At 34.7% G+C, this 24,356-nt stretch overlaps 2 protein-coding genes across 5 annotated transcripts in view; one reads left to right on the top strand and one right to left on the bottom strand.

Annotated features, from left to right (window-relative positions):
* CENPP (centromere protein P) overlaps positions 1–24,356 on the bottom strand; it is a 153,645-nt gene that overhangs the window by 32,801 nt on the left and 96,488 nt on the right. The window lies entirely within an intron of this gene.
* ECM2 (extracellular matrix protein 2) lies at positions 1,349–22,882 on the top strand. 3 transcript variants are annotated; one of them, XM_085302475.1, is made up of 10 exons: positions 1,349–1,472; positions 5,859–6,178; positions 10,820–11,008; positions 12,302–12,892; positions 13,170–13,285; positions 15,138–15,273; positions 15,735–15,892; positions 18,092–18,231; positions 19,305–19,631; positions 20,480–22,882. In XM_085302475.1, the coding sequence occupies exons 2-10, from the start codon at positions 5,884–5,886 to the stop codon at positions 20,685–20,687; spliced, it is 2,160 nt and encodes a 719-aa protein (XP_085158601.1). In that variant the 5' UTR covers positions 1,349–1,472; positions 5,859–5,883; the 3' UTR covers positions 20,688–22,882. The 3 variants fall into 3 exon arrangements, with proteins under 3 accessions (XP_085158601.1, XP_085158600.1, XP_085158602.1); XM_085302474.1 differs by lacking the exon at positions 1,349–1,472 and adding an exon at positions 2,009–2,271; XM_085302476.1 differs by lacking the exon at positions 1,349–1,472 and adding an exon at positions 5,267–5,486.

Below are 24,356 nucleotides of genomic sequence, written 5' to 3'. Positions count from 1 at the left end.
TATTTCATTATTCACATTACACACTTTTAAATATTATTGGAAAAAATCATCAGACCATTTTCAGATAGTGCTTTTGCAAGGTATCCCCCCAACTAAGAAACCCCCCATCCCCTCAAAACAAACAAACAAACAAAAAGATTGCAGAAAAGAGTAATATCATTTTCATGAAGAAGGAAYTATGACTTTTGCAGATCCCTCAGATCTTTTTTTTTTTTAATCTCTTCCTTAACAAAACGTTGGGAGAAAGATAGGCAAGTGCCTCGTAGGCATTGTATTTCACACTAACAGCTGCTACTGCTAAGACTGCAAAGCCACRTTGCTTTGTTAGGTAACTACAGCGATGAACAACAACAACAAACTAGGTTATTTTTTGGTTTAGACCACCTCAGATATTTAACACTAGCAAGCCTTTGTGCTTCACTGTTCATGCTAAAATATTTGTTTCAGGGATGTCTATATACTGAAATTCAAAAACTCTGTAAGAGAGTCTTCAATCTGCTTAGAGGATATCAGATTTTCACAGCATGGTCTAGCAGGTGAGGCAAGATGGTGTCCCACTACATTCTGGAAAGTCACTGAAAGCTGTTGGCCTCCCAAAAAAATAAAGATAAGAGAACCTAAGCTTTTAAGTCCAGCTTTAAGGATTTGGTAGAATTCAGGGATCAGGGATGCCACAGGTGAGAATACGCATTAAACAAAGCTCCTCGTCAGCAAAGGCTGGCCAGATCCACCATACTGGCAGTTCTGGGGTCCATCCAGACAGGCTTTCTGGAGACACATGCCTAAACACTATCTGAAGATGAACCTGAGGCAGTGATCAGAGATGTGAAAAGCAGTATTTAAAGATACAATAAAGTTAATGTCGCCTATCATTTTTGTACAATTATGTACAATATAAGTACATAAAGTCTCTTTTCTGACAGTCATAATCAGGAAAAAAAGTTTAATGTGCTATTCTTTCTTCCACTTGTGCTAGAACGACTGTTGTCCTAGTGTTCGACTCCCTTTCCTGTTCACAAATCAAATCTCTTATCAAAGGTACTGAATTGTCCTATCTCATTCCAATGCAAGCTCCATTTGTTAAGTATAACCACCTCCCTTTTTTCTTAAACAGCTCCAGATACACTGCAAAATGTTAATATTTCTACTCTTGATTTTGCAAAGCAAAGTACAATAGAAACCAAATAACTATTTTAAGAAACAATGTCTTTTCCCAGTCTTTCCACCACATACAAGCTAACAATTATGGTCAACTCAGTGGTTACACATTCCRTAACTATCTGCCTAAACATTCCTTAGAGTGTTAATTCAAGCCAACAGCAAATTTTAAACGTCAGCAGAACTCAGACAACTCCATCTACCAGGTAAATTTGTCATTTCTGAAACTCAGCAGACTCACCATCTCATCAACCCTTGAGACTCTACAGAAACTCTATCTGAGGATGAAYGAAAAGGCACACAGAGGACTTGTGGTAAGGTACCATGATTCCCTCCCTTCCCCCTGTGCTCCACTCTCGTACTTGGATTACTAAATTCGCTGCAGCTTCTGGAGAGCTGCGTTGCAGTATCGTGTTTCAGTCTGTAATTACCCTTACAAAAAATGAAAGGCAAACGCCTCAGTGATTTTATTTTCCATGCATAAGCTACAAGTTATGGTGAAGTCATTGCTGTAAATGGACAAAAGAGAAACTTTCCATACTAAAACTTCAATAAAAAGGCTTGTTTCTTATGGATTATAGGCTATACAGGCACAAGTGGATTAAGAAAATATGAATTCAAAAAAAAAGGTGCTCCTTCTAATAAACATTTTATGTTAGGTTACGCTTGCCAAAATATGTTATCTCCGCAAAATAATAAATCTACATTAAAGCCATGCCACCTGGAAACTGACTTCCAAATATGTAAAACAGACTTGAAACAAACACATGTTTTCGAGGTCTTTTGAAAACAGCCCATTTTCTTGTTCCTTATGTAACTAAGCCCTGGAAGAGAAYTGCCAGCTGTGCCTTGTCAGCCTACGGACCAAGCACATTGTGCTGCTCTCCCTTTTCCGAGCAACAGTGTTAGCCGAGCCTCGGCGCACAGAGCAGAGCAGCGCTTTGTCCCCAGGGAAAGAAGCTATTTCAGACTTAACTAAGGAATCATCTAGCATGTTTCAACAACCCCTACTGTTTCTCTCTTTGTTTTAAAGATATCAGTGTGCTTTTGTTTCATTTGCAACTGGAGACTAAATGACACCAAGCAGAATCTGCTGTTAGGTTAGATTACAAGGTAAAATACGTTTTGAATTTTAAATTACTGCTTAAAGCATGGTGTTGAATGGCTTAAACTACATGTTAACGGTGACCGTTTGATACTTTGTAAATATGTATGAAGTAATATTAGCTATATTTAGCAATACTGAACATAAATGCTTTTCTAGAGAAAGTTTGCTGTACCAGATGATCTGCTTTTTGTTTGGTATGAATGTTTGCCATGCACTTCAAGCTTAAACTAACTGAAAGTGCAGTTATTCTGCTGGTATGGCTACATGTAACTCATTTCTATGCAATCAATTTAAAGAGTATGAAAATCTTGATAAATCACTTTAACCCCTATGTATCATGAGAAAGAACCTTGATATCTTAGAGATATCTGTATTTAGACTGAACAGAGATAAATTACTTAATAAATTCTGATATTCTGGGTATTTTTAAAGGATAACTGCTTTAAAAATCAGCTATTTCCATTAATATAATAGCAAAATGACAGATACTGAACTTAGCGGAGATGAACGTTGTGAAAAATCACAAAATAATGACCACATTACATGATCAAAGTAAAGGTTATAAGGATGCTGCTACATATTCTGCATGTTTTAAAAAATTATGTGCAAAATTCAAAAAAGGGTACAGCAATGCAGTCATGTTGAGAGTAGCTGGCAACGTAATAATATAACAATTTCAATACATCAGCTCTCTCTAGTTTTATTATGATAGACAATAATTTCTTATAAGTCTTTGATGTCAAATGGCTGGAATTTGCCCAGATTTAAAAGTTAACTGGCAGTATACTAAATATAGTAGCTTCCTGACAGCTAATCTGAGGAGCCTAGTCATGAGCACAAAAGGCCCAATGCATTTAAGGCCGTTTTCTTGCAAGACGTTCATGATTTGGGCCTTAAAAGGTGAGCCATCACTGATTAAATAAGCCATGAAAAGAAACTTGGAAAAGTATCTCAATATTTTGCATGCAAACAACACCATTTGGAGGAAAGCAGCAGTATTAAGCTTTCAATACTTAAGTATATACTTGATGTGAAAATATAAACTCACATATATGAATATATCTAGCTTATAAAGACATGTTCTTTTGGGGAGGTGGTATTTTTTTTCTTGATTTAAAAATATATTATAATTTTATGAAAACAAGTTCCAAACKTTGTAATACTGGATTTGCAAGAGTTTTACTTTTTTTTTTCTATTGAAGTTAATGGCAAAACACTAAGGCATAGTTTGTACCGTAAATATAATGTAATTCATACTATATTTTTCCTGACTTTTAAAAATACATGCCTAAAGAGTGCAAAAGAATTTCAGTCATATTGTTATGCCTCTGATGACAGGAGCACGATGTTTAAAAAAAGAAAAAAAAAAAACCAATAAAACTCCCATATAATTTAGGAGTAGTTTAGATACTGCAGTCACAGCATTACAAAGTGTACTATAAAAATGTAACCATAATTAAGTTGTCTATAGCTTAACAAAATTAATACACGTGTTCAAGACTTCTCTTTATGCATTCAATTTTCCCTGCAGCCTGTTTGCACGTTTCATTACAACATGTAAAACAAAAGTTTACTGCGCAGATTTTATAGTCTGTCAAGTAAGTTAGAAACCAAAAACATTAGGTCAGTTTTCCTGCAGGATGAGGTACTAAGAAACGAGCACTTTCTGAAAAAAGAATAAACATCAATGCAGAGAACAAGCTTCTGCATGTACCTGATATGTTAACTAACTTTAATTTCTGTAAATAACAGTATATAGTCTATTTAGCATTTTAGAATAACAGCTATCTAAGGGATAGAAGGGGATCTGCATATACTAAGTTCTGGATTATTTTTACAACTCTTATTATTACATGAGATATTACATKAATTTGTGCTAGACATCAGCTGTCTCTTTAAATAGAAATAAAAATAATAGCTTACCCTAATGAAATGTTGAAATTAATACATATTTGCTAAAATATTTTAAAATTAACATACTTAAACAGAAACCATAATACTAGGAAAAAGTAAAAGCATGCCGGTTTTAAGCTTATTTACTGCTGGCTTCCCATTTAAAAACCAGAATGTAAGAATCATGCTGTGCAAAGCATGAAAAACATGGAATCAATCACATGCCTTATGTTAAAAGAAAATTTGGCAACTTATACCAAAAACTTGACCTATTATATAAATCAGAAAATATCGAGGTGCATAATTTTTTAAAAATATGGTTCAGCCAATAACATTCTTGTTCCTAAAGTAATACTATACTTACATTCTATAAATACAGTAAATATAGAAGACTAACTCCAAAGTAGAAGACTACATATAGAACCTATCTGACAAACATTACGGAAAAAAGGTCTTGAATTCTCTYGAGACTTCCTTAGAGAATAGCCATGGACATGCCTGCCCTAAGCCTAAGCCTGGATACAAAGATGAAGTGCTCCAAGTATCAAGTTCTCATCAGTGAAAGCTATTTCTCAACATCACAAGGATACCAGTATCCTCAGTCCCTGCAATCTCAATTAAATAAAACAGGCTGCAGGACAAAAGCAATTAAAATGCTTTCCATAGTTTCTTTTTGAAACAACTATAATAAATTATTAATAACTTTGGACACGCTGGCCGAGCACGCACCCTGGCACAGGCACTGCCCGATGCGCCTTCTGCACGGACTCTGGCCTGTAGACTGCCAGGCTTGGAATGCCATCTGTTGGTGACAGTGACGGTAATTCTTCTCTCTGGGGTCTAAGGAGCTCAAGATACATAGTAATTCTGAATCGCTTGGGAAGTAAATGTAGAACACAACCCATTATAGATCAACATTTTTAGAATACTACACTGAAAAACCTGCACTAGAAAGACAGACGTGGTGTATCACAAATAGCGCTATTGCAATCAAACTGCCAAACAGAACGAATGAGATTGTTAAACATGTGGATGGCTCATCCGGGAGCAAAAGCAACATCTCTCTCCATCTCTAGTGAAAAACACCTTGCACAGAAATAATAAACCAAGAGCATTCGGGGCAGAACATCTGGAAATGAATTATCCGGTTTTCTGATGCTTTGCYGTTTCATGTTCAGAAGTTACAGCAACTTGGAAGACGTATCAGTGATCAAAAACAGGAACAAACTTCACAGCTCTCAGGAACTCCCTTGCCAGAAGCAATACCAATTACTAAACTACAATTATCTAATGGACAGACTACTGTGCCTGTTTCAACACAACCCCGGTTAGTCCCTCTTTAGATGCACAGATAATTTTGATTGAAAAACAAACTCCTAAATTTAATTCAACTCATTCAGTGGCCAGCCAATAAAATAAAATATCCTTCTATCCAGAGGCATATATGAATTTGGCTATTGTGCTTTGGTGAAAAGATCCATGAAACTAGAATTGCTTGGTGAGCTCTCCTAGGACAAAATTTTTCCAAGGCAAAAACCTCACTGATCTGTTTTGAACTGGTCTTAAACAAGTTCAAACTAGTTTCCAACCATCCAGATATTGGTCCAGCTGCTTTAGAAAATGCACCATACGACTGACATGATACAAGAAGCTCTCTATATCTAATTTAATCTAATTTCCTCCTCTTTTCCTCTTCCAGAGCACTTTCTGAGGCACACAAAACCATGCAGGCTACACCTTTCATCAGTTATCTCCTGCTTGTCACTCTGTGYATTGATTTTTTTCAAAATGGAACTAGTGCGATTTTGAGAAGGCAAAGGAGAAGAATGCGCTACAGAGGATTACGAGCGAGCTCCTCCGAAGGGCGCAGGTCTCAGAGACAGCCAAGGACGAGGCTTCTGGCTCCCGTTCCTGTAGGACCCAGCATACCCCTTATTAATATTGACGATAGCGTTATGGGAGTATTTGACTCTCTCGTAGGTTTGGGTGGTCATGAATCTAGTTACAGTGTCTTACCAGGTAAGAATAAAATCCTTATACTGCTAGTGACTCCATAGAGGGGTCCAATTTTTTTCTCAATTTCAAATGCAATGTATAAAATGATGAAAGTTTAATTATAGCCCTCTTTGCAATACATACTGGAATATAAAAAGMAATTTTTGTTGCTTTTTATAATTTTGTTTAGCAAATGAAACATTTTAGAGTCCATGATTAAGTATTACAGAGAATCTCACCTTGCCATGCAACTAATGTTTTCTGCAAATTTTCCACATTCTCATTTCATTATATCTAATAAAAACGTTGCTGGRGTAGTATTTTAATAATTTCAAATGTCCAGCCAGTTTGAAGGCCAACGTTAAGAATTGTTTCTTAGTATTATTTCCTACATCAATTAATAGCTTTTCATTGACGCTCTAGTATCAATAGATCGGTAGCATTCAAATTGCTAAATTTCTATCATATTTTTAAGAAGCAACATCGAGACCATATGCAACATTTTGGGAATAATTCATTATTTTTTAATAAATCAATGTCATACAGTAATAGCTACAGCATGAAACCTACATTAAAAGCAAGAGCCTTAAGATATTCTAAAAATGGAAAAACTAAGCTAACAGAAGCAATATATATATATATATTTTTAACACATTCATCACAAGATCACTCTATTCTCTATTTATAGAACATGGAGTTGTTTAAAAGAAGTTCAACAATATGATTTATATAAAACTTGCCTTTGCAAAGGTCTAGAGGTTTTCACACCACTGCAACACAAATATATTTTATCTTTTTAAAGGAAATGCAGAGGGAGAGATTTGGTATCTTAGGAAAAAAAAAAACAAACAAAAAGCATTATTTCACTTGGTCTTTACAGAAAACCTGCCTCAGGAATCATAACAGGACTCTATAGTTTCCTCAAAGAATGCAAGACTAGAAAGGGACTGAGAAGTGATAGTTGTTAAGTGTCTTTTGGGTTCATAGTGCTATAAAGCTTGCCCTAGGACMCTTCTGATTTTGGTTCAACTTCACAAATGGGAAATTTGGACTCTCAAGCATAAAATTAAGACTCACAAGAGTCTAAGAACCAGGCATTCATCCTGAAGACAAGAAATTCTGAATACTATTCTCAGTATTTTCGAATTTCAAAAACATAGTTACTAACCATTTGAAAAATCATTGAGATACTTTAACACTTCATTTCTTTTCAAGGAAAAAAAGTTAAATGGTCAAAGAGATATTGAGATGTTGTTGAAAGACCAATACAGGGTCATGTTCTATCCACAGATAACAGATGTAACAGCACAGATACTTTCATTCCAGCAGTGCAAAGATCACATACTAAAAATATCACATGCAATTTTATGAATGTTATGAACAAATTAAGAAAGTATTACCCCTTTTCTACATGATATAATAATCCTGTATTTTTGAGTTTATTATCTTAAGCTTTTTAGTCTCTCACAGAGCAGACATGACCACTAGGTGAATAGGTCTCAACTTAAATGGCAAAACATATCTTAGTCACATTTTCTTAACACTTACTATTTGTTTACAGTCCTTACTTTCAGAAAGGATGAATCAATTCAAATCAAATATTTTTAAGTAACTAGAAGAACTCTTGACCAGAGCATTTCTAGTGTGTAATACAATATTACTCTTATAGCATAACTGATGTTAAAACCTTTCATTTAAAAATACTTTCTATGTTAAACAGAGGAAAATACCACATAAATAGCATACACTTTATGTAAGATATTCCAGCCTCTCTGTCAGAGACCATCAGTCATGCTGAAATAATGCATGGTTCCCTCCCTCCCAATTTGTTTCTTTCTATCTGGACTTGCATCCAAAAGTTGAGCTAAAACCACTGAACTCATTTTATTTGGAACCTAATGCTAGATTTACACCATATTTCCAAAGGTTAAAAGTCCTATGCTCATCTGCCAAAGACTTCAACCACAAGRTATTTTTTCAGTCTAGCTCTTGAAGTTCAAAATTTTTGTAAGTTAATGTCAGATTTGGAAAAACAGAACCTATTAAATAATTGACTACTATTATTAATCACGCTTCAGAACTGAAAAAAAAAAAAACCCACAGTGCAAAATCCAGAATTTAATTTGCATTCTTCCAACTAATTATTTTATTGTTATTAGCCTAAAAACAATTTATARCTATCATATGCAAGGTGAAAAATAACTGCTTAAATAGAGAATTAACAGTAATCAACAGTAATTTCCTTCCTCTACATAAAAATCAGGTGAACCAATGAAATCAAATTAAATGAAACATTTTGCCACCATGTAAGATAATTTGCAGTCATGTTTCTCTGTTAYAGACTAGAGCCTGCTCAGAGCCTGAGCAGTTGCAATTTCTAGTATCTCCCGAACCTCACTTCTGCCTGCTCATACCACCGTACTGATCTTACTCAATGGACAGCCAGTTTAGGGAGCATCACAAGCCAGTCAGTCTTCTCTGTCCCACTGGGCTTATGAGAATTCCAGTGGAAGACGACACAGCAATTCTGCAGTGCACCAGAGGGACAACTTCCCTCTCCGAGCCCACACTGAGAGCCATGGCCTGTCTCCTGAGTAACTCTCACGTACACAGAAATCGGCACAATTTGTGAGAGAAGTTTGCGGAGGCCAAGTCCTGATAACCGATATCTTTATCCTTCTTCAGACACAATTTGCAACAACTTAGATACAGACTAGTAGCTAAATTAAAACAAAGTATTTGAGGAAGCACAGAAGCATTTCCATCTCAAGCCAGATATGTTCCTCATCCTGACATTTTATTGTTTAACAGGAGAAAGCATAGTGTTTTTTATTTTTCTCCTTTGGAGAGTATTCTTAAAAAAAACAGAGTGACTGCCTGGCAAGTACATTAAAAAAAACAAAGTCAGGATCTTGAGGAGTGTCCAGCAAACAGCTGGATTATAGATACCTGAATAAAGTGAAAAAGGCACTCATAGCGAAATAGCATTTGGCCCTGGCTAGTTCATCTACTCCTTTTGATAACATAGCTCAAGCAGTTTAGAGCACAACTTTATGCTGCTGCAACTATACAAATAATGGACTAAATAGGCCTTTGGAAAAAAAAGTAAGATGCAACTATTCAAAAAACTATTTCTCCCCCTTTCGATCTTGACAGTTACTCAAATCTAAAGAGTAACTTGTAAAATATAAGTAATATAGAGAAGCATCCAGACAGGATGATTCTGATAATTTTTATTCTAGGAAACAAGCGCATGTCAACAATTTTCTAACTGGAAAAGCAGACCTACACAAGAAGGTTAAAAAGTAACCTAAAGAGATAGGTTCTTCAGCTTGAAGTGAACACTTCAGAAATGCATTCTTACATTACTTAGGAAGAAAAAAGGCACATGTGTAGGGATTAGGGATTCTTACTAGACCCAGGGATATGCTCCAAAATAGGAAAAATAGGCACTCAATGAAGAATCTCAACCTTGGTTTTCACTCTCTCAAAAGACAAAAAAAAGGTGTCATGCTAAATTGCAGTATTTATCCTGGAGCTGGGATGAAAACTGCTTAGGGAAACATTTGCTGAGGTAGACTCTGCCACTGGAAGGAACTTGGAATAGATTCCTTCTCAAGTCTTCATGCTATCCAAACAATTTGCCTGCCGAATATCTCAGTATAGCTTAGAATATAAATCTCTTCTACATTTCTTTCATTTCAGTTGGTACCCTGAGGAAATCTCAAAACTTTTAGTCACATGCAGAACCTTTGGAGATAAAGAATTTCTTAGTACAAATTGACAAATTCATTATTTTCAAAGCAAAGAGATTTTTTTCAGATAAAACAGTTTATCAGGAAAAGGAGAAGTTTGCAATTATATCAACTATTTGAGAACAGACTTCACTTAAATTAAGCCTATGAACAGTATTTACAGAGAATACTGACATATCTCATTCTCACAGTCTTAACAGATTTTTCTGATTTATTGTGCAAGAAATAGGTGTCCCTATTGCACAGACAAGAAAGACAAGGGGGGCTAGAAAAAAATGATTCTCAAGTTCTGTATAATTCATTTCAGTCTAATTTGAAAGAAGAAAATTTTGCATCTTTCTCAAGCTTATCTACATACAGCTTTCATTGAGATCTGTGACATCTGCTTGCCATTTCCACGCATGGGGAGGAACAGAGGAGCTGCCCTGCAAGAGACCCTCAGAAATTCACTACCTAAATTTAATTTTCTGATTTTGAGAAAATCTCAGAATTTTCATAATTCAAGAGAGTTTTTCATGAAACAAAATAAACAAGGGTCCTCATCAGTTTGCTGGTGAGAGGCAGAAATAGCTATTTTGATGACTGCCTGAGACAGATGGAGCAATTGAAGCTTCACTCAGTTTTCACTACAAAGCTGTAATGTGGTAATAGCTTTATAGGCACTAATTCTGCACATCCCCTTTGATCACCTTCACAACTGAAAGGACGAGAACCAAGTAGAGCTTAGAGATTATCAACTAACTGGTTAAAAAAAAAGGAGGGGATGGGAGTAAGATACTTAGGCTATATTTTCAGTATTTTCAAAGGAAGAACATGCTAGTAGTGCTTCTTTCCAAAGGGTTTAATAAATGCTATGTTTTTTATTTCAGTTTAAGTTGTGTAAGTCTAATTTTTAATCTCTTTTTCTTAGGAAAGCAGGGGCACTGCACAGCTAATGGGATGATCATGTATGATAAAGCTGTCTGGTCCCCCACACCCTGCATTACTTGTCTCTGTTCCAAAGGAAAAGTGCTATGCGATACAACTATGTGCCACCCTCTGAAATGTCCCACCACTATTATACCTGCTGGAGAATGCTGCCCGGTTTGTTCTGATATTGGTACAGTACACTAATATTTTTATTATTTTAAAAACTACCTCATACAAACCATTATGTAAAAGCTACATTTAAGTAATACGAGGCATTAAAAGGTAGGCAGTACCCTTTTATAGGGAAAATAAGTCCTGAATTATGTGATAAGAGTAGTTAGATATACTTGTTCTTCAGAACGTCAACAGAAGTTGACAAGTTTCTTTGAAAACCCTTGCTGTTGGATTAGTTTGACCTAATACTGAAAAAAAGATACTAAAGGAAAGATGCAAAAGAAAAAATAAGTGTGTGTGTGTGTGTGTGTGTGTGTGTGTGAGAGAGAGAGAGAGAGAGAGAGAGGGGAGGTAGAGAGAGAATGAATGTATATAGGATCAATAGATAGTCTTTATTAATATACAAGACATGGAAATAATATAGTTTACAGACTGACTGGTAAATCTTTGTATAAGTACAGTTTCTTGAGAGTGTCAAAACACATGCGCTTATTTGATATAAAACAAGAGAAATAGGCTACTCAGAATACGAACAACAGAAATACAACCACACTGTGCTTCATAAAAATCTAAACAAAAAGAGTACATTTAGATATGAAAATAAAGAGGAGATGAAGAGGAAATGTGATTTCCTTCTCCTGCTCCCAATACCCTAAGTCTGCAAACTCCTGGACCTCAAAGAGCAAGCGAGCGCGAGACAACGAGACAAAGGCATTGAGTAGAGACAGGATAGAAATTACCTGTAGAACTAACAGTCATGTTCATTAAAACAGCTGAATTCCTTTTGAGTTGCCCTGTTATATGAGTAAAAACTGTACTTTGGTAATTAATTTAACACGTTTCCCTGGTTACCTCTCCACCTAGAGCCATCTACAGAGCTGACAGTCCTTTGCACCGGAGGGCAGGTCTGGGCCTCTGTGAATTTTATTTGAATTACCCTCTTCCCACTTCCAGACACTTTCTTTTTCCTCTTTGGAGCCCTGCATTAACATGAAAGCAAATAATGTATTAGTTTAAAAAGGAAGCTCAGTGAAGGCTATATTAAATTTCTTTTCTTTTTCTGGATTTGCAACGAACCATGGTTGCATAGCTGGTTCAACCATTCATCAGTCATTCAAAGACTGAATTTTCTGCTGAGCTTTTCTAGTGAGACCATGCTTTCATTCTTTCAAATCATATTCTAAGGGGAATGGTGTTCTTCTATAGTTACAGAATTTTAATATATGAAGGTAATAACGTTTACTAAAACTACGTTCAGTTGCATAACCTCTTATCAGACAATTTTTCTTGTTCTCATTATCCTGGTCAGCCTCCTCTTTGGATTCCAGTATTATTTCAACGGATGACCTAACTGAGCTGTCTGGTGATTCTCCAGAACCCAGCGACATTGGTGAYCCCGTTATAAGGTCATCAGCAAATACTCAAGGTGAAAAGGATGAACTGATTAGAACAGAAGGGGTAGAGTTCAAAGAGAAAGCGATTCTTAAAACGAATGAGAAGAAAAGAAAAAGGAAAGGCCAAAAGAATCGACAAAAAACTTATCACAAAGAGGAGAAGCCTGTCACAAGAAAGGATGAAGAAGGCAGGCCACTGTATGAAGAGGAAGAACTACAAACTGCAAAAGAGAAAATAAATAAAATGAAAAAAGAGAGAATAAAAGAGAGTGTCGGGGAACAAGAAATGCAATATGAAAGCAATGAAGATGATGATGATAGTGTGCATGTGTTAAGAGGTAACTCTTTCAGAGTGCCACCTCATTTCCCAATCCCCATTCCACCCATAGAAACTCCTTTGCCATCTGGATGTTCCATCTCAGACACTGCAGTAAGCTGTACTAACGCCAAACTTACACAAATACCACCAATTTCAGATCCAGATCTCACAAGTCTAGATCTCACAGGTAAGTAAACATTACATTATTTTCTTTCATCAATTAACATCATCCCTTCTCAGATCCAGTCAACATTAGCATTAACGCAACACAGTTTCTTATCGTGGAAATTTATTAGAATGAATTTTGGAGCTAAGCCTGACAGACAACAATTATGACTGTATCTATACTATTATTACTTACAATACAACTATCTTCATAACAAATTTTTTCATATACAATACTATACAACTCAGATAAATATTGTAATTTATAATTCAAACTATTTTCCTAAATTCTCTCCTAGGAAATGTTATCACTGCCATCCCAGATGAAGCATTCAATGGCATACCTAATTTGGAATGGATTGACCTGAGTAAGAATAATCTTACCTCTCGTGGCATAGGTCCACAAGCGTTCAAAGTAAGAAAGCATATTTTTTCCTGCTATCCTATGACTATTTTTTGTTGGAAGTAGAGTTTGTCCACAACTGTGRGACAGATTTTCAGTCACTGGAGCTAAAACAGTTTGCACCTGCTATGAGTAACCCCAGAGGCATTTGAATAACATTCATTTGAGCAACATTCACTAAGGATTAACTGCTAATAATTATATGTGAGAAAGAACTTTGTGCTGATACATTGTCAGTTGAAATTTAGAAATTTTAGAATAGAAGGGTTCATATGCCATTAACAACGTCCTGGATATTCATGCCCAAGAGTTATAAATTTCTTTTTTATCTCACTGAATTAATTCCCTAAAGCTTATATTTTTTTCTCTAAAAATGATCTCTGATAACAAGTGTAGCTACAAAAATCTACAAGTAACAGTTGAGTGTCACTGCATTCTTAATTAAAATTAATCTAAACCATTTTTGTGGCTTACAATGTTTTCATTTTCAAAAAATACTACAATCTTGAACATAACTCCATGAAATAGCATATATTGAATACAACAGTATTTCACCACATCAGCTCTACGCTTATTGACTGTATTTAAGGAAAAACTTGCAAGTGCTGATGCATACTAAAAGGACAGCCATTACCTCATAGAATAGTCCAAGAATCTTTCCATCTTCTGCTTTTATTCTTTTACCAGGAATTTGCACAGTAACAGCATATTCGACTGCTTCTACACATTTCTCACCTAACATCAACATAGTCCCATAATAATTTCTGTATGATGCAAACAAGCATGTACAAGCCGTAATTCAGACATGGAAGTAAGGCATCAAGATCTAGTTTTTCCAGAGAAGATGAATACAAAAACATATGAACAACAAACAGAATTATAATTCTGAATTTTGTTTCCTGTCATTGCAATCAGACTTCATGTAGATGCCTCTATATTCCCCTCCCCTCCATACAACCCAAATAACTTTGGCAGATTTTAAACAGGTTTAATAGAGGAATTAAGTTCCTACAGATTTTATGAAATCAGACTGCATAGAAAAAACAGAATAGAAAGGTCTCTCAATTGTAAATTAAATTTCAGTGGGACTTATACCACCAGCAGGAAATTAATACAAAACTGGAGGAAAGCAAGCTTCAGTGGCTAATACAACTAATAAAGCAACTTTTCAAGAACTGCTCACTACTGCATAATTTGTGACACATGCTTATCAAAATTAAACCATGATAATCTTTCATATCAATTTTTAAGCAGGCTGAAGTCATAAGAATCCTCGATCACTGAAAAAGCTGCTGTCTTTAGGCATAAGACTAAATTTGCTAACCTATAGAAACTCAYTATACTACCAACAAATGAAGAGTATAGACTAAATGCATAATACAAAAAACCCCTAAAAATACATGTGCTTAGAGCTCCTAAATACTGCATAAGGATACAAATAAAGTAAGTGAATACAAATAAAGTAAGTGAATACAAATAAAGTAAGTGAATACAAATAAAGTAAGTGAATACAAACATCAGTCAAAGACAGGAGAAAAAAATATAGATGCTTACGATCAGAATAGCTGCAGGATGGCCCAGATAAAAAGCTGATCTACTCAGTCAAGCTCTTAACGAAGAAACATCGCCTCATAAAACACATAAGCATAACAGGCACCTTTGTTAATAGTTAACATACGGAAAACAACAGTTAGATTGACGGGTAAAAAACATTTTCTATTCAAATCACGAGACACTACTGCACTGCTCCTGCATCCTCAAAATGAGTATGTTTAATAAAATGACTACAGTGACCATACTATACTTTAACTATATATTTTACACTTTGATAATCTGATTTCTCCTCTTTCCCCCTATAATTAAGATCCTGAAAAAGCTAAAACGCTTGTATTTGGATGGAAATATGCTGGTGCATATTCCCTCTGAATTACCATCAACTCTGGAAGAAATAAAAATAAATGACAACCGCCTTCATGCCATTGATGAAGATACCTTACAAGGTATTTAAGAAATTAGTATTGATCCTATCAAAAGATTAAAATACATGAGAAAAGCAGAATGACCGAAGGACAAGTACATGCTTTCTAAAATTTGGGGAATTAAACAAGACTTTGATATAATGAGAAAAATAAGGGTTGGTAACTTTCACGTTTTCAAATAGCAAAAAAACCTGAAAGACTTATGCACTATGCACAATTCTTACTGCTACCTTCTTTCCCATTCTTAATGGGAGATAAAATTATAAAGAACCACTGTCTGTAAATCTCCAAAGTTCTACTAACTAATAATAAAACATAACTCTATAAGTACTATAAATTAAAATTCATTTAGGAAAATGGACTTTTTCATTGCTGTGAATAGAATTTTGTAATGTTAAAATGGTTAAATTTTAAACATATGATGCATTTTAATAAGATATCAGACAGCATTAACTAATCCATTTCCAACTTTTTCTCCTCAGATTTAAAGAACTTAGTCACCCTGGAGTTGGAAGGAAATAAACTTAACGAAGCAAACGTCAGTCCTTTGGCCTTCTATCCTTTGAAAAGTCTCTCTTATTTGCGACTGGGGAGAAATACATTTCGAATTATCCCACAAGGCCTTCCGTCTTCTATTGAGGTAAAAAGAGAAAGAGAGATAAAAGAGCAAGCTTTATTTTTCTGGATATTTCATCATAATTTTTTGTAATTACTGTCTTACTGTCATCAGATGGAGATGGTAAATTTTATAAATTTGTTTCTAAATATACTAATTATTATTACTAAATCATTACTTCTAGAAATTTACTTATATACCAACTCTATCCCAAAAGATGTCTTCTAAGTCTGAATTTCTCTAGCACACTCACAAAGTAACATAGCCTCCAAGAAAATTCAGCCAAACTGTAACACTGTTCAGTTACTCATCATTCATGTGACACACCAGGTACACATAACATCTTAGTGCATGTGCTTTGGTCTGCTTTGGGTGACCACATTAAGGACAGTTCACAAGACAGCAGCAAGTATAGTCAGAAATCCAGAAAACATGACTCATAAGGAAAGACTGAAGGAACTAAGATTTTCTACTCCAGAGAAGAGAGCATTAAAGGAAATTTCAGCAACATTTTCAAATATGCAAAAGGTTTGGAGTAAAGAAAATTGCAAACAGGAATAGATATATTCCTATACCATTGGCTAGGCAACTGTTTTTTTTAGGAATATGTTAAACAAACCTCTGTCAGGAATAACATCATTATAATTAACCCTGATTTGCAAGCAGAAGAATGAAGAGGAGTTTTTGAAGATGCACGTCACTATTATCTATTCTTTTAGTATTATAACTAAAAATTAATTTAAAATATTACTATTAAAGTTTGGGTTATTTTTCCCCCTCTGGACCACTGATTTATCTAAGGTATCTACTCTCAGCCACTTCTATCCATTCCACACCTCATTTCAGTCCAAGGAATCCTCTTCTAATGCCTATTTCTAACTATCTTCTTCCTTTTTGCCTGGGTTCAGTGGCAAAGGTGTTCCAAACCTTGGCTGGATTCATTTCTGGGGTGTGTGTGGGGGTTGTGGTGGCTGAGTTTGAGCAGTTTTTTTTTTTTCCCTCTTTCTGGACAATTTCTTCATCCTTCAATTTTTAATGAAATTATTTCTCCTTCTGGTAATCTCCCATCCTATTCCTCTGCCCAGAATTTGGGCTTTGTTTTGTTGGGGTTTTTAAGGACACCACCTGGAAGCTATTTTCCTCCTCTTTTTCAATCTGTGCCTTATTTCATTCCCTGCTCACCTCAATCCTTGCTTCAAAAATAACTCTTGCTGTCTATTAATTTCACTACCTCTCTCAGTGCTATCTTTCCTAATGCTCTTTCTCATTTCATTGTCCTTGAATTATTCTTTTATTCCCTTCCTTGGGATCTTCCATAGCCTGAAATGTGAGGGGAAAAACAGGCAAATCAGATCAAGCAAACCTAACAATATCTCTTCTATAACATTAGCTTCTTCTTTAGCTACTGCCAGTAACTTTTCTCCAGTGTACTATTCTCCAGTGACCATTAACTCTACCTTCTTTTTTTCCACTTTTGACTTCATCCCTCTTTGATGAAACAAGGAATATCTGTCAAGTTTCTCATACACATTGGGAACATTTAATTTTAAACCAACACCTAATCCAATTACAAACAATTTTCAAGCTAAGAAGTTCCTTTTCTCTTTTCCCAAAGATGACTTCTGTAGGCCTTCAGTGCTGTTTTAGGTCCTTCACATATTTCAGTTGTTGCCTCATTTTTATTTTGTGTCACATTAATCTTAAGTGGAAAGCCATTCTCAGAACCATAATCTACAGTTTGGTAAAACACACAGTTGTAATACTTTGAAGACACACAGCACTGTTTTGTAAACCACTAAAATTGTATTTTACTTCCATTTTGCAAAGTTCAAAGATCACAAGTGCCTAGCAAAAATATTAAGAGAACTTAACATTTTTCTGATTAATAGCTTTTCAAGCTGAAAAATTATTTAAATTCTTGCCCAATCTGATTGCTGTTATAACATTTATCACTCTTACTTTGTACAACTTCAGGCAAAATAAAATATCTTTCAAAAAAAAAATCTGTATTTTCACAAATGAGAAAACAAATCAATTGCTTTGAAAAATGATGGTTCTAAAAGTCATACCACAGCTACAAACTGACTCTCATTCAGATTATTACTTCTTTATCTAGAAATTAACAGTTTTACCATGTAATATGAATGACAGCTAGAACTACATCATTATTTTGTAATAGGAAAAATAGCATATTTTGCTTTCATGAATTTTCTTTCCACTTAGGAATTATATCTTGAAAATAATCAAATTGAAGAAGTGTCAGAAATTTGCTTTAACCATACAAGAAACATAAATATCATTGTGCTAAAGCATAACAAATTAGAAGAAAATAGAATAGCACCTTTGGCTTGGATAAACCAAGAGTAAGTATCTATCATTTAAGATGTAATCATTTTTTCTCTATTATTAATAAGTTAATGAAAAAAACATTTGTACTTTCTTATGTTAAACAACATCTTGGCCATCTTGGAATTGCTTGGTTTTCCTTAACTGATTTTTCCTAATTTCCTTTGCTTAGGTTACATAACCTAGGAAATATTCAGAGCCAGCTTTAAAACAATGATATAGCCCAAATCCATGCCACATTAATATTGTCTAAGTAATTTTTCTGACCATCCAATCGAAAATGAGCATTAATTATGGATATTATTCTATAGAATTAATTGATGTTTTGGTATTAATGTATTATTCTCATACACAATTTTAAAATAATTGAATATTTTCCTAGCCTTATTTCTCATGAGATTAGTAATTACGTAAATTAATACGCTGAAGGGGGAAGACTGTACAGATCCAAGTAAGAACAGAACACACACAGAGCAGGCGATGAAAATGAAAGGAGGAAAATTCTATACTGCTTTTAATTCAGCTGCCATGGCCTACAGCTGCAGACCTCTCGAATTCTGGATTTGGAAATGATTTGAATTGAAAATAACTATGCAGTTACTAATGGCCTCTCTCATCTCTGGAAGTAAAGCGCTTGGGAATGACTCTCAAGCAGCCATTTGCAAGAACAATTCAGTTTAAAATGGGCTTTAAATTTAAAAATCCGTGTCAATGGGATAAACAATAAAGTCCCAAGCTTGTTATATTTTTTCCAGTATAACTACTACAATTCTGCAATGATTATCAATCATAAATCGATCCTTTTGGTTTCCTCTTTATTCAGCTCCATCTCTCCACCCATATTAGTAAGTTCCTCACCTTCAACAGAAAACATTGTGCTTGATTAATACTTAATGACTTCAATTCTTTCCATTCTCAGGGTAATTATGTCTGACCATGTTCCATAAAATGCATTCTCTTCCACTAACAGAAAAAAAATTCTCTTAGAAAATGACTTTCCTTGTAATGATGTTATTTTGTACAGAATGTAGCATTAACAATACAGTATACCATATTGTTTTCATCCCAGTTTTTTTCTCCTTTAATGCAGGAACTTGGAATCAATTGATCTCTCTTATAATAAGTTATATCATGTTCCCTCCTATCTGCCAAAATCTTTACTACACCTGGTACTTATAGGAAATCAGATTGAAAGAATTCCAGGATATGTCTTTGGTCATATGAAGCCAGGGCTGGAATACCTYTACCTGTCCTTTAACAAACTTACTGATGATGGAGTAGATCCTGTATCATTTTTTGGAGCGTATCACTCTCTGAGAGAGTTGTTTCTGGATCACAATGAATTAAAGTCTGTGCCATTTGGAATTGAAGAAATGAAAAAATTACGTTTTCTAAGGCTGAATAACAATAAAATAAGGTAATTACAAGCTCTTTGTTAAATTGATGGTATTAAAATAAATGTAACAAAAGATATGCTTTCTTTTAAGACCTGCTTACTTCTAAGTAGAGAAACTAAAGGAGGAACTAAATCCTGAGTTTTCTACTACAATTATTTTCTCCAAGAGCCATATAACAGGAGAGAAGCATGATTTCACCCTCTCTCATAGTTTTTGAAAATGCACACAAAGATGCTGAGTACCAGTTATCTCCAGAAAAAATCAATCTGTAATACAGCTTGGGCCACATATCCATTGGCAGCTAAATTCAATAGTCACAGCAAAGCACCAGCCTTTCCTGCTCTTGGACCAAACTGGTTACGAAAAAGTGACAAGAGTCTTCACTCTTTACTTTAAAACTTCTGAAAGACTATTTTAGTGGTTGTAGTCAGCCAACAAYCGCTCCAGACAAGTACATTTTAGCATCATGCTTGTCACCGCCGTTACAAATACTGTGCGGAGACACAAGGTGATCAAAACACGTCAGAACTGCTAAGCTAGGCTCTTTCTCCATTCGATCTGTAGTGTTTGCAAAGCAATGGAATCATGAATACAGGATCATATGTATTTTATATAGAAGAATTTTCATTCAAGACTGGCCAGTATTTTTCTCAGAAAAACTAAGTATATAAGTGAGAGAATAATGCTAGGAGAGACATTGAAAGAAGAATAATATAAATGTCTTCGATAACTATAATACTTAGAAAAATCAATTTGCTGATTAATTTAACATTTTAAAATCTCTTAATAGACAGCATCTATGAAATAAACTGTGAAGTTGTGAGTTATCTTTAGTAATTAAAATAAAATTCATCCTAAAATATCACAGGACAGTCCCTCCAGAACGCATCTGCAGGACTCACACCCGTGATGACGATGATAATGATAACAGTGAAGAAGAAGAATATCGAGATTCACGTTTGGAACATCTTCATCTTGAAAACAACCGTATCAATACAAGACAGCTATCACCACATGCCTTTTCATGCATAAGATCTTATTGCAGTGTTGTTCTCAAACCACAGAAGATCAAATAAACACCCAAATTTTGCATTGCAAGTCCTATCTCTCTCTTAAAAAAAAAAAAAAAGCTTTATTTATTCTCTGTTACTAACAGCTCTTATTTCTGATTTAAACCCATTTTACCACTATAAATAAGAGAGTATATTATTTAACAAAAGCATGACTGTATTTCCCAATACAGTTTCATTATACAAACGTTAAACTTAAAAATAAAGGCTCAAGACTATCTCATACAAGAGACATCTTTAAAAGTTCAGACTTCAGAAAAGAAGAATATAACTAAACACTTAACTTGGTCCTGTCTACTTTGATTTTCTGAATTTAAAACACTTCAAAGTGATAACATCTTTAAAAATGTTACATGAAAAGGACTTCAAATTGTGCACATTCTGATGGATAAAAAATGGATAGTACTGGAGAAACTTCATGTCCAAAAATACTGCAGCAAGAAATGCTCTTCCACTGAAAATTTTAAGGAAAAATGTTTAAAAAAAATGCATCCAGACAGAAATTAATTCCTCTCCTCTTCAGATTCTGTGTTGAAACCCTAGAAGTTTTCAGTTGGCTCTCCAAACCAGCCAAACTATGTTTGAAATAATATTTACATAGAGAGAGTGGTAGGCCCCATTCACTTATACCATGGAAAGCATGCTCACATTTTTATATTGTATAAGATATCAATAGGATCACATTGCCTATAATTCCCTCTTACAGCTGTTAGTGGATATTTGAAAGTTTCTAGATAGTCATAAATCACCGCTGTGGAGGCTATGTTGAGAAAGCAGCTTCAGTCATACATTTGACTTTAATGGCTTAAATAGATCTCTGATTCGCTAGAACGGAGTTCAATCTCTTGAAGATTTTTTAAAATACCTGAGCTCAGAGAAAGGAAACACCTTTAATATGCCACTCCAGAGACATCTGGAGCCTAGTAAAAATGAAACTTAAAAACTTTCTGTGTTATTGGGATTTCCCCAATAGATTTTAATATTGTATTCTTTCTCCAAAGTGATCTAAAAAAATAAGACTTAATTTTTTAGTTAGTGTTTTTCTTTGAAGAACAATGTCCATAAAAATGAAAGTACTTCTAGTATGTTTTGTATTTATTAAATTCTATAATACTTTCCCATAACAGTAGGATGGGGTAGGAAATGATTACAGATGACTGGCAAATAATTTTTCAGAAGATTACTTTCTACTTTCCCCTGAACTATTCTGTGATAAGTTTACAGTTTTCTCCAGTACTATAGGTACATGGCCTGATCACTTCTTCAGAAAATTTGCAAACAAAGGATGCAATGGCTCAATACAAGGATTGACTTTTTAAGTGCTATAATCAACTGCACACCATAAAACCCTCTAAGGATACATATCAACCACTAAACCATAATTTTTTTGCCCTCACTCTGGAATTGTAGGGTTCATGATGCATTTTCCACACATCCCAATCTACTGCCAATAACTATGCCATATAATCAGCACAAACATACTGTTCAGACAACGTATCACAATGAAGGACCAAAAAAATGTTAACATAATATTATAGACAGCATATATAGATGCAACAGCTGGATTCTGTTTTCTCTGAAGCTGAACAATCACTATAAAGTCAAAATTCCACTGTTCTATTTCCAGATTCTCTCTTATTTGAATAAATTATTACCTGCAAGTTACAATAGTACTTTATCTGCAGTCAGTCAAAATATAATGTATTTCTTGTATGAGATAATCCTAAGATATGTAGCCTTCTGTAAAAAGATTGCTTTGGATACTTTGTTTCGTAAAATATGGTCATAAATCATACAGTATTGATTTGTAAATTTGGTAAAGAAAGATCAAATCAGCAGGCTGAGTTTACATACGATATTCTGTTTTGGATGTCTTGATTTCACTGTTTGTGCATTCCCAACATTTGAATCCTTTCTTGTCTTTGATTTTGGCTAATACATCTTTGTCTGTCAAAYACCATTAAGATCCCAAGCATTTTTCTGACAGAGTGAAAAATAGCTAAGTTATTAAAAAGATGCTTTTCCTTTATTGTTAAACAACTTCAGATTTACTTCTGCAGCACTGCTGAGCAGTGCTTTCAAAAATGCAGCTATACTAACTGTTTTGAATCTACAGACTGACCCAAGGGTTTTGTTTCCAGGTAAACAAGCTTCTGTATTACTCCATTTTATGTATTCTCAAAATAAATTTAAGCAAAACACCGTGTGGAACTCTTATTAATCAACTGCTGCTATTAATAATTTCAAACATGAAGGCTATAATGACAACTATAAATTACAAAAAAGAAACATGAAAAGTGTTATGTGGCCATCAGTTTGTTAAATAAGAGCAATATATTTTCTTGTATACTGTTGTAGAAGAAAAAGGAAATTGCACTGCCATTGCCAGCTCCTATTTCAGACACGATGTTCTGTACCTCTACGTACAATAATTTTCATTCGAACAGAATCTTTTTTCAAGACACTCAGATTGATCTTACGAGAGCTACTACAAAACCTCTACTGGACATAGAGGTACTGGACATACTGGGATAAAGCTTAGTCTTAAATTACACAAGACTAAAGATTTAGTCTGATTATTAACTTATTTTTTCCCTACTATACCCTTTTCCCTTTAAAAATCTCATAAAAGTGAATTTTATGCAATTTTTTTCTAGGATTTCCCCCTTGCTCACTTGACACAATGAGTATCAAGCTTGTCAGAGATTACATACATTATGCAATAACTTCTTCCAAAAGTACTTGATTAACATGTCCTAAGGGACAGCTACGGTGCAAATATATGGCTGCAGTAGTGAAACTGCAGGCGAAACATTTTGGAATCAGAACACAACAGTAGCAGAGGCTGAAGACCCGCACGGAGAATGAAGCTAAGGAATGGAAGATAGCCAAGGGACAGAAATAAGCGAATTCTAATAACATTTACATACGTCAAATATAAACAATTTAAGTCCATTCACTCTTCAGAATTAACAACTATATTGGAAGCGAAACAGGCTTTCCCTTAAAAAATTCCCACTACTTCTTAACAAAAGCCTCAAAGGATTTTACAAAGAAAGTAAACAGTACTGTCACCATTTTGCAGTTGGTGACAATAAGACACAGGTGAATTGACTACCCTCTGGTCAAGAGAATTAAAGGGAACAATAATCAGACTCTCTTGGCCATCAGCAGGTAGAAATATGCGTGAACAGCTCAACACAAAGAACCTGCACTTAATGTTTCTTATCTAAAAATACGTATGAGCAGACATGTAATTTTTGCAGGCTCACATTTTAAATTAACATACTTCAAAAAGGCAATTTAATTAAAAATGAAACATAGTTCTGCTAAAGTAGTATCAGACTTAGACATCTCTTGCAAAAACAGTATGAGCCAAATCATGCTTCGCCATTATAGGTCATCTCATAGAATGGAAATAATTGTCCTGAGCTCCAGTGAAGTTGGTCCTTTGAAAATGTGCTACGTCTTACAGAAGTAGGCATCACCAGATCTTTCAGTTCAACTTCCTAGACAAGTGGAATAACGACTGCCCAAGGAAATTCAGTGGCTGCAATTTGGCAAGTTTCTGATTAAACTACAGTTTGAGGAAGAACATTCTTAAGCCAATCTTTTACTAAGTAACACTCTTGAAACAAAATAGAATTTGGGTGGATGTGCAGAAGTACTCTCTTT

This window comes from Rhea americana, unplaced genomic scaffold, assembly GCF_003343005.1.
Source record: "Rhea americana isolate MKP2758 unplaced genomic scaffold, rheAme1 scaffold_19, whole genome shotgun sequence".
Lineage (NCBI taxonomy): Eukaryota > Metazoa > Chordata > Aves > Rheiformes > Rheidae > Rhea > Rhea americana.
The sequence above is the reverse complement of the archived record's forward strand: the minus strand, read 5'-3'. Positions and strand labels throughout refer to the sequence as shown.